Source organism: Carcharhinus amblyrhynchos, chromosome 14 (genome assembly GCF_965287045.1).
Source record: "Carcharhinus amblyrhynchos chromosome 14, sCarAmb.v2.hapA, whole genome shotgun sequence".
Taxonomy (NCBI): Eukaryota; Metazoa; Chordata; class Chondrichthyes; order Carcharhiniformes; family Carcharhinidae; genus Carcharhinus; species Carcharhinus amblyrhynchos.
The window spans coordinates 60,974,738-60,992,734 of NC_137337.1; the positions used below are offsets into that span (position 1 = coordinate 60,974,738).

A 17,997-nucleotide genomic window follows, 5' to 3' on the forward strand; every position below is an offset into this window, starting at 1 on the left:
GGAAAGGTTGATCACATCTTAGCTGACTTTATGTAAACACAGTAAAACTGGTCTCATAGCAGCAGCATTCTGGTGTCACTCTGACAGTCAAGTGATTATGGACATATTAAGTTCTGAAGCTCCCACCCTAACAGCACTGTGGGTGTACCTACACCACATGGACTGCAATAGTTCAGGAAGGCAATTCATTACTGTCTTCTCAAGGTCAGTTAGGGATTGGCAATAATTGTTAGCCTAGGCAGCGACACCCACATCCTGTAAATGAACTTTTTAAAACAATTATTATTTTTTACTCATTCACAGGACATGGGTGTTGCTGGCTGGCCAGCATTTTTTGCCCATCCCTTGTTGCCACCGGAGAGCAATTGAGACAACCACATTGCTATGGCTCTGGAGTGACATATAGGCCAGACTGGGTAAGGATGGCTGATTTCCTTTCCCAAAGGATTTTAGTGAACCAGATGGGTTTTTCTGACAATCGACAATGGTTTAATAGTCATCAGTAGATTCTAAATTCCACCTACCATGGCAGGATTTGAACCCAGGTCCCCAGACATTAGCTGAGTTTCTGGATTAATAGTCTAGCAAATGGGGGGTGAAACTGAACCGATCCTTGAAATAATGAGGGCATCCAGGGCTGCAATGTGTGCCGCTAGTGGTGTATTTCTCGGGTCACCTTCCACCTCCTTGCTTTTGGTCTCCTCCTCCCCCTTGGCATTGTCCAAAGAGGCTCTGTGCCTTGTTCCTTCTGCAGGTTCAAGCTTCACTGCTGCACAGTGTGACGCAAAGAGCAGTGCGCCATGGCCAACGTTCCTTCTAAACTGGGTGGGTGGGCACTCACATAGCAATCAAGCCCCTCTAAGATGAAAAACAACCTTAAAGGGACTAGGCAGTGCAGTAAATGACTATGAAGGAAAATTTGTGGGGAACACTGACCACAATCAATCTGGAGACTCGGGCTGGTGCCTACTGAAGGGTACCTCCAGATCTGTCCAGACAGCTGAGGTACATCTTCAGCATGCCGATGACTTGTTCAACGAGTCTGACATTCTTTGGTTTTCTGAGAGGTGTCATCAGCCAAGTTTTAAGTGGGTATCCTTTGTCTTTGAGCTGCCAACTAGCAAATCTGCTTGGAAATGTGAAGAGTTTGGAGGACAGAAACATAATGGAGGATAAGGGTAAGATCATGGCATGGATAGAGGACTGGTGATTGGCAAAAGGCAGAGAATGGGGACAAAGGGGTCTTTTTCAGGATGGTAGCCGGTGACTAATGGTGTGCCTCAGGGGTCAGTGCTGAGACCATTATTTTTCAAAATATGCATTAACGATTTGGAAGAAGGAAACTGTAGGCACTGGTGCTAAGTTGCAGATAATACAAAAATATGTAGAGGGACAGGTAGCATTGAGGAAGCAGGAGGGCTGCAGAAGGAGTTGGACAGATTAGGAGAGTGGGCAAAGAAGTGACAGATGGAATACAATGTGGAAGAGTCTGAGGTTATGCACTTTGGAAGGAGGAATGGAGGCATAGACTATTTTCTAAACGGGAAAATGCTTAGGAAATCAGAAACACAAAGGGACTTGGGAGTCCTTGTTCAAGATTCATGCAGGTTCAGTCGGCAGTTAGGAAGGCAAATGCAATGTTAGCATTCATGTCGAGAGGGCTAGAATACAAGGGCAGGGATGTACTTCTGAGGCGGTATAAGGCTGTAGTCAGACCCCAGGACTGTACAAAGCTGTAGTTAGAACCAGAGGACACAACCTCAAGTTAAAGGAACAATCCTTTAAAACAGAGACGAGGAGGAATTTCTTCAGCCAGAGAGTGGTGAATCTGTGGACCTCTTTGCTGCAGAAGGCTGTGGAAGTGAGGTCATTGAGTGTCTCTAAAACAGAGATAGATAGATTCTTGATTAATAAGGGGATCGGGGTTATGGGGAAAAGGGGAATGGGGATGAGAAAAATATCAGCCATGATTGAATGGTGGAACAGACTCGATGGGCCACATGGCCTAATTCTGCTCCTATGTCTTATGGTCTTATGGAGAAATCCTGCGCATAAAGATATTTTTCTGGCTGGATACCAGCGGACATTGATGGAGTGGAAGCCTGTGCAGTTAATGAATACTCCAGGGTAATCTAGGGGGCGCCTCAATTATCACACGCCTGTAGCACTGACGCCCATGATATGGAGATGCCAGCGTTGGACTGGAATAAGCACAGTAAGAAGTCTCACAACACCAGGTTAAAGTCCAACATGTTTATTTGGCAACACATGCTTTCGGAGCGTTCTCCTTCAGGCGTGTGAGGAGTTGTGTTCACAAACAGGGCATATAAAGACACAAACTCAATTTACAAGATAATCATGGGAATGTGAGTCTTTACAGGTAATCAAGTCGTAAAGGTACAGACAATGTGAGTGGAGAGAGGGTTAAGCACAGGTTAAAGAGATGTGTATTGTCTCAAGCCAGGACGGTTAGTGAGATGTTGCAAGCCCAGGCAAGTCATGGGGGTTACAGATAGTGTGACATGAACCCAAGATGCTGGTTGAGGCCGTCCTCATGTGTGCAGAGCTTCTGCTCAATGACTCTGTGCTGTCGTGTGTCATGAAAGCCGTCTTCGAGAACGCTTACCCGAAGATCAGAGGCTGAATGCCTGTGACTGCTGAAGTGTTCCCCAACAGGAAGGGAGCACTCCTGCCTTGTGATTGTTGAGCGGTGTTCATTCATCCATTGTCATAGCACCTGCATGGTCTCCCCAATGTACCATGCCTCAGGACATCCTTTCCTGCAGCATATCAGGTAGACAATGCTGGCCGAGTCGCAAGAGTGTATAGCATGAAACTGCTGGATGGTGTTCTCATGTGAGATGACGTCAACCATGTTGATGATCTGGCACGTCTTACAGAGGTTGCTGTGGAAAGGTTGTGTGGTGTCATGGTCACTGTTCTCCTGAAGGCTGGGTAGTTTGCTGCTGACAATGGTCTGTTTGAGGTTTTTTAAAGTAAGAACTGAGGTATGAGAATGGACTTGGTGAGATGTTCATCTTCATCGATGACATGTTGAAGGCTGGAGAAAATAACATAGCTTCTCCGCTCCAGGGAAGTACTGGACAACGAAGGGTACACCTGCTCCATGTGTTCTGTAGCAAGTCTATAGTGTCGTGGCAGAAGCTGGGGATTCTTTGTACAATGGGTTTCAACCAGAGAAGTTCTTACAGAGTCCTATTGCCTAATATGATGGGACAGTCAGTTGTGTTGGCCTTGAGGATCTTTGGGAAGCACTAGAGATCTCCAATGCGGGAAGTACGTGGGATGAGAGCACGGAGGGTGCTCCAAAGGTCCGGATCAAAGGTCTTGATCAGTCTGTTGAGTTGACAGGTGTGTTCTTTAGTCGGATCTGCTGGTAACTGTCTGTCTGTAGTTTTCCTTGTTGTTCAGTTCTTTGCAGTTATCCACTCTGTTCAGTATGAAAGTGGCCCCTCCTTTGCTGGTTTGATGACAATGTTATGGGTTGGTCTTGAAAACACATGGCATTGCGTTGTGCTTGGATGATGTTCGAGTCTGTCTTGTGAGTGTGGCTGATGAACCTGGCATTGATGCACCTCCTGACAGCTTGGGCATACATGTCGAGTCGAGGGCAGCAGCCTTTCGGAGGAGTCTAATTCAACTCTTTCCTCTTTGGTCGCTGCACCGCGGATCTCTCTGTCAGCTGTTCTGGTTCACTGGCTGTCTCGTTGTGTTCACTGTTGGCCTTTTGGACTTTGTGGAAGAACTCCCGCAGCCTCATTCACCTGATGAATTCCCCTGTGTCCGCTGCAAGATTGATGGGGTCCATTCTGATGGTGGGGCAGAAATTGAGCTCATGGCTGAGAACTTCGATTTTGTCTGGTTGAAATGTGTAGTCCGACAAGTTGACAATGGGCTTCCCTGCAGTGGTACTGTTTTCTACTGTGGTATCGGGGGAGGCTTAGTTGCTGCTGGTAATGATGCCGAGTTTCTCAACTGTCCTGTTCTTGGCGTGCATAGTGCCATGGTCTCATCTGCTTGGCATTGTTTTGCAGCTGGTCTGCGTCCTGACTGCAAGTTGAGAATATGGATTCTATCTTGGTTTCAAGGATGCAGTGTTTGCTTAGAGCTGTATGAGGTAGTTGAGGAGTATGAGAGAGGTGTGATAGCAAAGTCTCTCAAAGTAGTCTGTGTTGTAGGTTGCCCTGTTTGTGAACATAACTCCTCACTTACCTGAAGAAGGAGCGAGACTCTGAAAGCTTGTGCTACCAAATAAACCTGTTGGACTTTAACCTGGTGTTGTGAGACTTCTTAGTATGTTTACCCCAGTCCAACACTGGCATCTCCACATCATGACTACCTTCGACAACGCAACTGCCGGCTCCAAGTGGACAGGATCTCCAAGATGATCGCGCATATCGACACAGACATCAAGTTTCTACAAAGATGCAAGAAAGCAAACAAGATACCGAAAGGACTACAGATCACGAACCCACTCAGGTCCAACTATAACAGAGACTATGCTGAGAAACTTTGCCTTCGCACCTCTCTTACACTCCTCAACAACCTCATATACCAGCTCCACAGCAAACGCTGCATCCTGGAAACCAAGATAAGTCCATAGCCTCAATTTGCGCTCAGGACGCAGATCAGCTGCGAAACTCTGCCAAGCAGATGAAACAATGGAAATACGCAATCTACATGCACATCAAGAACAGGAAAGTTGAGAAACTCAGCATCATTACCAGCACCAACTAAGCCTCCCCCGATATCACAGTAGAAAACAGTACCACTGCGGGGAGGTCCATTTACAACTTGTCGGACTACACACTTCAACCAACAAAATCAAAGTTCTCAGCTGAGGGCTCAATTTCTGCTCCACCAGTGAAATGGACTTCATCAGTCTTGTAGTGGACACAGAGGAACGCATCAGGCAAACAAGGCTGCGGGAGTTATGTAAACATAAAAAACATAAAAACTAGGAGTAGGAATAGGTGTACAGGCCCCTCGAGTCTGCTCTGCCATTCAATAAGATCATGGCTGATCTTTCTGTGGACTCAGCTCCACTTACCCACTTTACTGTTCAAAAATTTATCTATCCTTGCCTTAAAAACATTCAATGAGGTAGCCTCAACTGCTTCACTGGGCAGGGAATTCCACAGATTCACAACCCCTTGTGTGAAGAAGTTCCTCCTCAACTCAGTTCTAAATCTGTTTCCCTTTATTTTGAGGCTATGCCCCCTAATTCTAGTTTCATCCGCCAGTGGAAACAGTTTCGCTGCTTCTATCTTATCTATTCCCTTCATAATCTTATATGTTTCTATAAGATCTCCCCTCATTCTTCTGAATTCCAATGAGTAGGGCCCCAGTCTACTCAGTCTTTACTTATAAGCCAACTCTCTCAACTCTGGAATCTCCTCTGCACCCCTCCAGTGCCAGTATATCCTTTCTCAAGTAAGGAGACCAAAACTGTATACAGTACTCCAGGTGTACTTCACCAGCACCTTATAGAGTTGCAACATAACCTCGCTGTTTTTAAACTCCATCCCTCTACAATGAAGGACAAAATTCCATTTGCCTTAATTATCTGGTGCACCTGCAAACCAACTCCTTTATTCTTCCATAAAACCAAGAGGCCAACAGCGAACACAATGATGTAGCCAATGAACTAGAACAGCCAACAGAGAGATCTGCGCTACAGCAACAAAGAGGAAAGAGTCGAATTGGACTCCTCCGAAAGGCCACTGCCCTCAACTCGACATGTATGCCCAAGCCGTCAGGAGGTGCATCAATGCCAGATTCATCGGCCACACTCACAAGACAGCCCTGAAAATCACCCAACCACAACACAATGCCATCCACGCTCTCAAGATCAACCGCAACATTGTCATCAAACCAGCAGACAAAGTGGGGGGCCACTCTCATACTGAACAGAACGGATTACTGCAAAGAAGTGCACCGACAACTGAATAACGAGGAACACTACCGACAGTTACCTGCAGATCCGACTAAAGAACACACCCGACTAAAGAGCACATCCGACTAAAGAACACATCCGACTAAAGAACACACCTCACTAAACTCCTCAGAAGACAAACATGGGACACAGCGGACAGAGTCCCCTTCAATGTCCAATACCTCCCCAGATCGGAGAAGCTACGACATCTTCTCCGGAGCCTTCAACATATCATTGATGAAGATGAACATCTCGCCAAGGGCATCCCCACGCTCCTACACCTTGCTTTCAAACAACTGCACAACTTCAAACAGACCATTGTTCGCAACAAACTATCCAACCTTCAGGCGAACAGAGACCATGACACCATACAACCCTGTCACAGCAACCTCTGCAAGATGTGTCGGATCATTGACACAGATGCCATCATCTCGCATGAGAATACCATGCACCAGGTACACGGTACATACTCTTGTGATTCGGCCAACGTTATCTACCTGATACGCTGCAGGAAAGGATATCCCGAGGCATGGTACATTGGCAAGACCATGCAGATGCTACGACAACGGATGAATGAACACTGCTCAACAATTATCAGGCAAGAGCATTTCCTTCCAGTAAAGGAACATTTCAGCAGTCACAGGCATTCAGCCTCTGGTCTTCAGGTAAACGTTCTCCAAGGTGGCCTTCACGACACACGACAATGCAATATCACTGAGCAGAAACTGATAGCCAAGTTCTGCACACGAGGACAGCCTCAACCAGGATCTTGGGTTCATGTCACACTATCTGTAACCCCCACAACTTGCCTGGGCTTGTAAAATCTTACTAACTGTCCTGGCTGGAGACAATACCTGTACTTGGCCCTCTCTCCATTCACATTGTTTGTATCTTTCAGTCTTGATTACCGGTAAAGACTCGCATTCCAACCATTATCTTGTAAATTGAGTTTGTATGTATATATGCTCTGTTTGTGAATACAACTCCTCATTTACCTGAAGGGGCGAGACTCCGAAAGCTTCTGCTGCCAAATACACCTGTTGGACTTTAACCTGATGTTGAGAGACTTCGTATTGCACTGACACCCTGCAGCTGCGGGAAACCAGATCGAACAGAAACCCGAGTGACCGATAATCCAGATTGACATCACCACTGGGAACACTAACATAATCTGGCAAACAAACCGACTGTTGCCTGTCTTATGCATTTGTCTGCTGCCTATTGTGAGGTTCCGCAAATGTCTCTGGCAGATCACTAGACAAATGCATAAGTAAAGAGGTTGAAGGCAGTGATGCTCTTGACAGGATCTCATCACCAGGTGCAGATGGCCACAGGTCTTGTTAAAGCAGGCTTCAAATACCCATCAATATCTGAAATGCCACAATGAACCTCTTGAGACACCAATATTCTGACAAGTTAAAGAAGTTTAACCTCTGTTTGCACACCTCTCTGCTGATTCCCCCTCCCCCGTGGTACTTTATGTCTGAGCACGTAGCTGTTGCTGCTGATCACCTTGGTCTTCATTGCAGGTCCAACATAACAGCATTACAGGTGCCCACGCTGATCTAATATAACACAGCTCCAAAGTGCAGAGCAGACATCCAAACTGTAGATGACATCCCAGAAGTGTCGATGAAACCTCTAAAGTGTGTGAGCAGCACGGTGGTTAGCACTGCTGCCTCACAGCTCCAGAGACCCGGGTTTGATTCCTGGTTTCGGTGACCGCGGAGTCTGCAAGTTCTCCTTGTGTCTATGCGGGTTTCCTCGGACGCTCTGATTTCTTCCCACAGTCTGAAAGACAAGCTGGTTAGGTGCATTGGCCATGCTAAATTCTCCCTCAGTGTACCTGAACAGGCACCAGAGTATGGCGACTAAGGGATTTTCACAGTAACTTCATTGCAGTGTTAATGTAAGCCTACCTGTGACACTAATGAATAAATAAAAATAAAATAATTTCCAAAGCTTTACAGTAATATCTCAGGAATAGTGTGAACAAACCCAGTCACACAAGAAGAAAGCTATGAGTATTGACTAACTCAGGCAGTGCAGCGGTGTTGAACATGATGTTTCTCGGATAAAATTTTACATCAAGATCCCGTCTGTCCTTAGACAAGATGGAAATAAAATTATTCTGCAATTTGATCTAGTCGTTTATGTAGTTTTTGTTTAAGATAACTTGTTGGTTTCAGCTGGCTGTTCCGCTTCATGACAACATGGCAATGTATTTCAAAAGTACATGGCTGGCTATAAAGTAGATTTTCACACAGTACAGAATGATGTCAGGGTAGTGAGCCATAGCTAATTGGCAGAACCAGAGTTTCTTTTTTATTAGCGTCACAAGTAGGCTTACATTAACACCACAATGAAATTATTGTGAAAATCTCCGAGTTGCCACATCCCAGTGCCTGTTTGGGTACACTGAGGCTGAATGCACCTAACCAGCATGTCTTTCAGACAGTGGGAGAGAACCGGAGCACCTGGAGGAAACCCACACAGACATCAGGAGAACGTACACACTCCACACAGTCACCCAAGCCGGGAATTGAACACAGGCCCCTAGTGCTGTGAGGCAGCACTGCTAACCACTATGCCACATGATAATGGCAGAAGAGCTGGAGCCTTGGGGGACAATGGTTGCTTACAGGTTGAGGATACTGAAGAAAGAGGGCTTGTGTTTTCTTTAAGCACAATCAGTGAAGCATCTGGAAACCACTTTATGTACTCTCTCCCTAGTTATATTGCACATTGAGGTTCAAAATGGGAAGTGAATACTTGAACAGATCAGATTTACACTGCCACAGATGACACAGGTGAGGTACTGTGGATTAATAGTCTTTTGTATTTGTTCTCTGAAGGCATCATTGGCAAGGCCAGCATTTAAAGCCCATCTTTAACTACCCTTGAGAAGGTGCATGCTTGAATCATGACCGTCCTTGAGATTTAGGTACATCCATGGTGCTGTTAGGGAGGGAGTAACAAAGTTGGGATATTATACAGAGAAGGTTATCCATCACTATACCTTTCCAAGGAGAAATGATTCAATGATGAGCCCCCACAGATCTGTCAATGATATGTTGTGCCCTGATCGGCTCTTGTCTACCAAAGCATTAATGTAATACCCCAGGCGATCCTTGGATAGGGCGCTGGTCTTGCTCTTGATCACTTGATTCTTGACGTTCTCAATTGGCTCTTTCATATCTTTGAGAGACCAATCGGCATCGTGATACAGCGTAGACATACACCTGGTGAAAAATTACAGTTGCTTAAAAGGTTTTCTGACAAGGGCTTGTTGGCGAGGTTTATACATTATGAGATAGGACATTCACTAAAAGGGGTTATTGTGTTACTTATTGCAATATTTATCAAAACGTTAGCCCAGTCATTGGCGTGTGCATCAGCTCCAGTCTTGGGAATATGTTCACATCTAATGTGCTGCTATTTTATTTGTGGTCACTGCTCTTCATAAGGATATTTATTCCTACCTCCCACACCTTCCATCCCATCCAGCCTATATTCACTCTTCCTCCATTTCCATTGGGTAATTTCCCACAGGGAAAGGTAATTAACAAGTGACTGTGAATATGAATTTAAAAACAAACTGCTGACCATTTGACCGAGATTGTAGACTTACCCAGTCCAAAGTGACTCCAAGCTGGTCTGGATACACAGTCCCAACAGGTCCAGATGTGGGGGTCCCACCCTGTCCAGGCCCTGTGCCTTCTTCCATGACCAAACCCCCTAACAATGGCAACCTAACTACAAAATAAATTTATGATTTATCAAAAAAAAAACTGGATGACGGGCACTAACATTTTGAAGTGTCCTCTCCCTCATTTACTTTCCACTGCATCCTGATGCTGCTCTCAACTAGGAAAACCTCTCATTAGTCCCCCTGCTTCCCACATCCTGAACAAGTTGGTCCACTCACTCTCTGGACATGAATTGGAAACTCTAGGAAACTTGCACTGTTACAATTGTGAAGTTGTGTTGTGGGATGGTGTCTTTAATTTGAGGTAAAATGGAGAGATTCTGTGACCTGCTCTCAAGGTGGTTTGATTGTTAAGGGATTAACATGGGCCCATGTGGTGCAAGGTGTTTGCACTCAGAAACAATGGCAGCAGCTTAGGAGCTAACAATAGATAGACTGTGAGTCTCCAACATCCTCGGAAACTGCTGAGAATGTCAGTTGCACTGTAACTGTCCATTTACTTCTCAGATAAAAAACGAGTTGGAGCCTAAAGGACAGCTGATCAGCATTTGTATCTGGATACATGATTCATGTGATTCACATTGCTATGGAGATGGATTTTAAGAGGGCAAAGGTTCAAGATACCCTGAACAATCACGAAAAAGGTTAGTCTGCCAGTATTCGTGAGGAGGAGAACAGCTATGGGCAATAAGACACTGTGGTTCACTACAACAGAATGTGTGTGGAGTTCATGCTAGAGATAAAAAGACCAAATTCATAAGACTTTAAATGAAGCTGGAAGAATCACCTAGCTTGAGCTAGATGAAGAATTGCTGCGGGGAAAAAAACTTTGCTGTGAATAATAGTTCCGGGATTAAAAGTTCCCAGGCTGAGGATGGAAAAGAACAAAAATAAATTCTTGGGAGCTAAGGATTACCTTGGGCTGATTCCAAGAGAATTGGATGTATATTTAATGGACAGCGTAAAGTATATCTGTGATGCGTGCCTTTGGTTGTGATAAAAGAAAAAAGAGAATTTTCTGGTTTATGGTTTAAAAAATAAGTTGCCTACAAAGATAGTGTTTGGTCAATTGTGATTAAAGTATTTTGTTACAGTAAAAGTCTTAAAACATGAAAATTTAATATTCTTTCACAGCTTTAACTGGAATATTGAACTTCTTGAAATTTATTGATCTCCATGAAGATCATAATAACACTGAATGGCTGTTTTCTGTGTAACCCTTGATATACCTGAGGGGATTAAGGGTTATGGGGAGAGGGCGGGTATGTGGAACTGAGCCACGACAGATCAGCCATGATCTTATTGAATGGCGGGGCAGGCTCGAAGGGCTAGATGGCCTACTCCTGCTCCTATTTCTTATGTTCTTATGTTTCTTATGGGTGTGTTTGATAGGACTATGTAGAGGGGGCTTTACTCTGCCTCTCAACTGATGCTGCACCTGCCTTTGGAATAATTAATGGAGACAGTGTAGAGAAAGCTTTACCTGTGCTGCATTAGACCTACATCCGTCAGAGGCATGAGTAAACGCAAGTAGAGGTACTGCAGCTTTCACATAAGGCAAAAGCAGTGGGGATCCAGATCCTGGCCAGGTAGATAAATTTCAACTTCATCTTTCAAATTTTCTTCTGAACCTAAAGGGGCAGGAGTATTTTTCTGATCTGACTGTCTGTCTGGCCCAGCTATTTATCTGGCTACCTAATGGTCTGGCCCAGCTGTCAATCTAGCAGTTTAATGGTCTGCTCAGAAGTCAGTCTGACTGTCTAATGATCTGGTTGAGTTGTCAGTCTGCCTGTTAGCTGATCCAGTCAAGCTGTAAGGCAGAAAACTTTATGATTTTATGAAATGAAGCCGTGCCCTGGAGATCGGGAGGGTCACTGCGTCCCTGGCTATGCCGAGTGTTTCAGCTGATTATTCCCTGGCTCGCAGGCTCCCCATTTTAACTGTGCAAACTGAGAAAGCATTCACTTCCTGGGCACATAGATTACGCAAACCGTTTATCAGAAACACATTAGCAATTCAACTCAGACACATACTCACCACGTTGATCCCGATACTCCGATCATGTAGGTTACGCAGTCTAGGATTTGTAATTTCTGCAGCCCCAGCAGAACACCATAAAGGGATGTCATTGCTCGTATTCCACCCCCTGAGGCAAGGAGTGCTACAACTGGCACCTATAAATTACAGACACAATCAGTGTGCCAGAAAGGGATGTCATTGTCTGTGTTTCACATCCTCCTCAAAAGTTGGTATACAGCACAAGAGGAGGCCATTTGGCCCATTTTGTTTGTGCTGGCTCTTCTAAACAGCTATATAATCAGTCCTCATCCTGAACTTGCATAGGGACCTATAAATTACTCATATAGTAAAACCGGGACGTTGAAGAAGAAACTGGGGCAACTATATTTTCCTTATTTGAATGAGGGGAGCCAGGTCAAATGAAAGCATTAGATGCTTCCTGTGAAAAACACAGGATAAATAAACAAGATAATGTGTTGAGCCTTTGCAAATTATTGATTAGGCCCCAGCCAGAGTCATGAGTCCGTCTTAGGCACCACACTTTAGAAAGGAAGTTAAAGCCTTGGAGAGAATGCAGAGAAAACTTATTAAAACAGTATCCAAGATGCAGAAATTTTGTTATGTAGAGAGACTGGCAAAGCTAAACTTGGTCAAAGAGGGCAATGGGGTCTAATAACTCCGAGAGATGGCTGTAAAGGAACAAGTGCTTTTCTTTCACAAAATAGAGCAAAACAAAAACCACAAACCTGTAGTGAACACAACTGGGACAATAAAAGACCCACTCAGGGGCCTGCTTTATACAGGGCTCAGTACACGAGCTCCACCTGGATGGCTAATTACCAATTCTCCAGGGGACTCGCATTCAACAAGTCCTACAGGAAGGTCAATCAGTGATTCCCTTTGCAATTATGGGGCATTTTGACAGAGTATGAAGTATAAACAAAAGATGATTTCCATTGTGTGGAAGGTCAGCAGGCAGAGGACACAGGTTTAAGAACATTAGCAAACAATCCAGGTGAGAGATGAAGTTTTGTTTTATTCTATGTGTTTACGATCTCAAATGCAACAACTGAACAGGTGTATGTGCTACTTGGTTTAAAAAACGTAAAGGCATGGATTTCACATTGGATCATTGGCAGGTAGCCTCGGGTTTGTCCGCCTTCCATGATCTCAAAACTACAACAATCCAGGCACCATATTAAAAGGTAACCCCTGCACATAGAATGGAGAGAGACTGCCGGTGAGTGAAGTATAGAGGGATCTAGGTTTTCTAGAATATGAGTCAAAAGAAACTAGCAGGCAGGTCTAACAAATAATTGCTTTTGTTCCAGGCGCTCTGGTTTTCTCCCACACTTTGAAAGATGTGCTGGTTAGGTGCATTCTCCCAAACAGGTGCTGGACTGTGACGATTAGGGGAATTTCACAATAACTTCATTGCAGTGTTAATGTAAGCCTTACCTGTGACTAATAAATAAAACTTTAAAAGGTAATAGGCATTCTGGCCTTTATTGCAAAGCAGTTGGAGTTTAAAAAATAGGGAGGTTGTGTGCAATTGTACAAGGTGTTGGTGAGGCCTCACCTGGAATACTAGGTACAGTTTTGCTCCCCTTACCTAAAAGGAAGATACACTAGTAATAATAGTATTGACATTTTGAGGATATAGTAACATTGGAGGCAGTCCAAAGGCGATTCGCCAGGCTAATTGCTGGGCTGAGAAGGTTGTCCTATCAACAGAGACTAAATAGTCTGGGTCAATATTCCTTAAAGTTTAGAAGAGTGAGAAGAGGCCTTGCTCAAACATGCAAGATTCTGAGGGGTTAGATGGTGACATGCTTTCACGAGTGGGAGAATCTCGAACAAGGGGACATAGCTACAAGATAAAAGGCCAGTCATTTAAAACTGAGGTGCAGAGAAATTTTTTCTCGCAGAGGGTGGTGAATTTCTGGAATTCTCTGACCCATGATGTGGAGATGCCGGTGCTGGACTGGGGTAAACACTGCAAGAAGTCTCACAACACCAGGTTAAAGTCCAACAAGTTTATTTGGTAGTAAACGCCACTAGCTTTCGGAATTCTGTTCCTTCGTCAGGTGAGCGGAGAGTTCTGATCACAAACAAGGCATATAAAGGCACACACAGTTTACAGAATACTGATTAGAATGCAAGTCTTTGCATTCATGGTCACGGGCATTCGGCCTCTGGTGTTCGTCCTTCACGACATACGACAGCGCAGAGTTGCTGAGCAGAAACTGATAGCCAAGTTCCGCACACGAGGACAGCCTCAACCAGGATCTTGGGTTCATGTCACACTATCTGTAACCCCCATGACTTGCCTGAACTTGCAACATCTCACTTACTGTCCTGTCTGGAAACAATACACATCTCTTTAACCTATGCTTAATGCTATCTCCACTCTCATTGTCTGCACCTTTAAGAATTGATTAGCTGTAAAGACTCGCATTCTAATCAGTATTCTGTAAACTGTGTGTACTTTTATATACCCTGTTTGTGATCAGAACTCTCCACTCACCTGATGAAGGAACAGCGTTCCGAAAGCTAGTGGCGTTTATTACCAAATAAACCTGTTGGATTTTAACCTGGTGTTGAGAGACTTCTAACTGTATTCTCTGACCCAAACAGTCGTGGATGTGGAATCATTACAAGTATTTAAAGTGGAGGTGGATAAATATTTGATTGAAGAATAGTGGACTATGTTGAAATGGCATAGAAAAGAAGTCAAGGCCGACTCAGATAAGCCATGATCATACTGAATGGTAGGGCAGGCCTGAAGGGCCTGTTGGCCTCCTCCTGCTTCCGTTTTTGCGTTCTTAGTGTTTGCTGGACACAATGATGTCCTTTGCCTGCACTCTGTAAACAGGGTGACAAATTCAGTATATGAGGTGATGGCAGCTGCAGTCCTGCCCTCTCATAAGGCTGAGATGTGGACTATGTACAGCAAGCACCCCAAAATCCTGGAGAAACATCACCAGCACTGCCTCTGAAATATCCTGCAAATCCATTGGCAGGATAGGCTCATCAACGCCAGTGTTCTCGCTCAGGCCGACATCCTCAGCATCGAAGTAGTGACCACACTCGATCAGCTTGCTGGGTAATCACAAGACTCTTGAAACAAACACTCTATTTGGGAGTTTGATATGGCAGCAGGGCAAAGGAAACACTTCAAGAATACCCTCATAGCCTCCTTTAAAAAGTGCCACATCCCCAACACCTGGGAATCCTTGGCCTACAACCACCTGAAATGGAGGAAAAAGATCTGGGAAGGAGCTGACCACTTCCAGTTTCACTGCTGAGAACTAGTAGATGCCAGTGAAAGAAACGCTTGGCAACCTGGGTACCCTACCCATCCACTCCTCCAACCACCATCTGCCCCACCTGTGTTGGGATCCTCAGTCACTTGGAAACTGATTTTTATTGTGGAAGCCTTGACTGCGAGGGAGTACATTAGAGGGTCAGCACCAATGCTGTCCAAAAGAGCCATCCATTGCTGCAACAGAATGATCTTCTCCATTCTGCAAGGTTTAATCAAACTTCTCATCACATACACACACTCAGACCCAGCACACATCCATAGCACACATCAATGCTAGCTCAAGGAGTGCCAGCACTCACTCTGCCACTCAGACCTTTACCTTCCTTGCAGGTCACACCCTCATCATGGCCATCGCTCCACTCAGCACCCACACATGCCCGGCATCTTCATCAACTGCCCTGAAATATGTCCTCTTTACACTTTCTCCACCTGTCTTCATGTAGGACAAGTTGGCTCACAATAAAAGAGAAAGATCACAGACTAGTGGATGTATGCCTGAACTGAAGGTCCTCACAGACTGAGGAAAGAACAATTCAGCCAGCTGGCTGATGGCGAGGTTGGCAGAGTTCAACCAACTGAGGACCCAGCATTGCAACATCCATCAGAATACCATGCTGTGAGAGATATCTCCTGCTTCTCAGGCATCTGCCACACACATTAATGACCTCCTTTCTTTTGCAGCCACATCTGGGAAGCAGCCAAGGTGGCCCATGAGTCAGAGCACTCACCCACACCCTGTACCAGCGCGGATACACACCTCGGTGGGACCTAGTTTTAGAACTGCCTTGGGGTCACTGAATGTTGAGCACATCACACTGTTTGATCCTCAGCAGACGAAGACAAGGACATCCCAGGGTGCCGGCACTCGGAAGACTGAAGGCCAGAAATCTGCTGGGTCCAAGTCAGATGACGAGCCACTGGACTAGGCTCTACCTCAGTTGCAGGAAACGCAAAAACAATCTTGGGAAAATCAGGAAGGAATGTCTGATTTGATTTGACTTATTATTGAACCTGTATTGAGAGACAGTGAAAAGTATTGTTTCTTGTGCTTCACAGATAAAACACACTGTTCATAGAGTACATTGAGGAAAAGGAAAGGAGAGGGTGGACAATGTAGTGTTGCAATTACAGATAGGGTGAAGCAAAAGTTCTGCTTAATATATGGCAGGTCCATTGAAAAGTCTAAAGACAGCTTGAGTCAGCTGGTACGTGATCTCAGACTTCTGTATCTTTTCCCTGACAGAAGGTGGTGGAAGAGAGAATGTCCAGGGCACGTGGGGTCCTTAATTATGCTGGCTGCTTTTACAAGGCAGCAGCAAATGTAGACAGAGACAATGGATGGGAGGCTGGTTTGTGTGATGGACTGGGCTACATTTACAACCCTGTGTAGTTTCTTGCAGTCGTGGTCAGATTAGGAGCCATACCAAGCTGTGATACATCCAGAAAGGATGCTTTCTATGATGCATCTGTAAATGTTGGTGAGAGTTGTAGCTGACATGCCAAACTTCCTTAGCTTCCTGAGAGAGTAGCAGCGTTGGTGGGCTTTCTTAACCATAGTGTCGATGTGGGGGGACCAGGACAGGTCTGCTGCACTCCTCAGATTGCAAGGCATGGTGATGGAGTGTATCTGCTTTCAGACTGAAGTAATAGCACTGAAAGGCCAATGCACTGTTAACACTGATAAGGTGGCAGCCACCATGTAGATATCCATCAGTGACAATGCCAGGGGTGAGGGTGCGGCATCTCAAGCTTACCCAAGCTGCCCCTCCCTCTCACTGAAGGAGCCAGGACCCTTCGGCGCCCACACAGTGGAGAATTAGCTGGTGCACACTCCGGGGCCACCCACCCATCCAAAATCCTTCTTTTCATGACTGCTTCAGGTGAGGAGGGTGGCATTGCCACACACCAAGATCCTGGACCTCCCAGGTCTCAGCCCTCCAGAGGACACCTGCTGAGATCATAGAACCATGTAATTCCTGCAGTGTAGAAGGAGGCCATTCAGCCCATCGAGTCTGCACCAGCTCTCCAGAAGAGCATCGTATCCAGGCTCAAACTCCATCCCATCTCCATAACCCCACTCATTTATGGCTATTCCATCTAACCTACATATCTTTGGACACTAAGGGACCTTTTAGCATGGCCAGTTCCCCTTGGACTGTGGGAGAAAACCAGAGCACACAGAGGAAGCCCACATGGACATATGCAAACTCCAGTCAGCCAAGGCTGGAATTGAACCTGGGTCCCTGGTGCTGCAAAGCAGTAGTGCTAACCACTGTGCTGCCTCCAAAAATCACAACAGGGCATAGCAGTCAGCAGACTGTTTTTGTGGATGTTGGAGATGCACTAAGATGTTGCGGCAGGGTAAGGAAGGTCAAGAGGATTCAGTTGCACAGCACGGCACTGATGTTAATCACTTGTACACGATGTCACTATTGTAAATAAACTCCCACCAATGTTATCCTGCCTACGGCTCCTTGCTATGAGCTGTGTTCCTTTCAGTCTGAAGTGAAAGTTTGGTTTCTGCACAAAATAAAGGCAGGTGTCTCAGTCCAGAGCTTCCTCCCTGTGCTGTGTGCAACCTTCCCAAGCACATTGATGGTTCCTCTTCAGTCACTGAACACACCCGTCATGCTTGCATATCAATGGCATTTCTCATTATGACCAGAATGTACAGGGGTGGAATTACCCAGTTCCGTCATTCTCTCTATACACTCTCTGCATCTTTGAGGTGTAGACTGCCCCCCACACCATCAGCATGTGTCTCTGGTGACACTGTGGACCTGAACGGTTCAGCTCACAAAGGTTGTCATAGGATCAGGAGAAGTTATTTTCCCCACTACATCTCTATGATTTGCCCCTGTTCACTGAGCACAAATAATCTGCTATCAGTCAGATAGGAGACAGACATTCACACAAGCTCTGTGAGGATCTATGGATTGTCCCCACTGTAAGACATCATCCTCCTGGAATATAGGGATTATGGGT

General features: G+C 45.4%; 1 protein-coding gene across 1 annotated transcript in view; it reads right to left on the bottom strand.

The window, feature by feature from the left end:
• LOC145352178 (cytosolic phospholipase A2 zeta-like) overlaps positions 1 to 17,997 on the bottom strand; it is a 92,040-nt gene that overhangs the window by 19,278 nt on the left and 54,765 nt on the right. Inside the window, exons 13-14 of the mRNA XM_080201908.1 lie at positions 11,703 to 11,839; positions 8,976 to 9,198 (exon numbers count right to left, since the gene is read on the bottom strand). Of these exons, the coding sequence (XP_080058034.1) occupies positions 8,976 to 9,198; positions 11,703 to 11,839 (360 nt within the window). The remainder of the gene's footprint in view (positions 1 to 8,975; positions 9,199 to 11,702; positions 11,840 to 17,997) is intronic.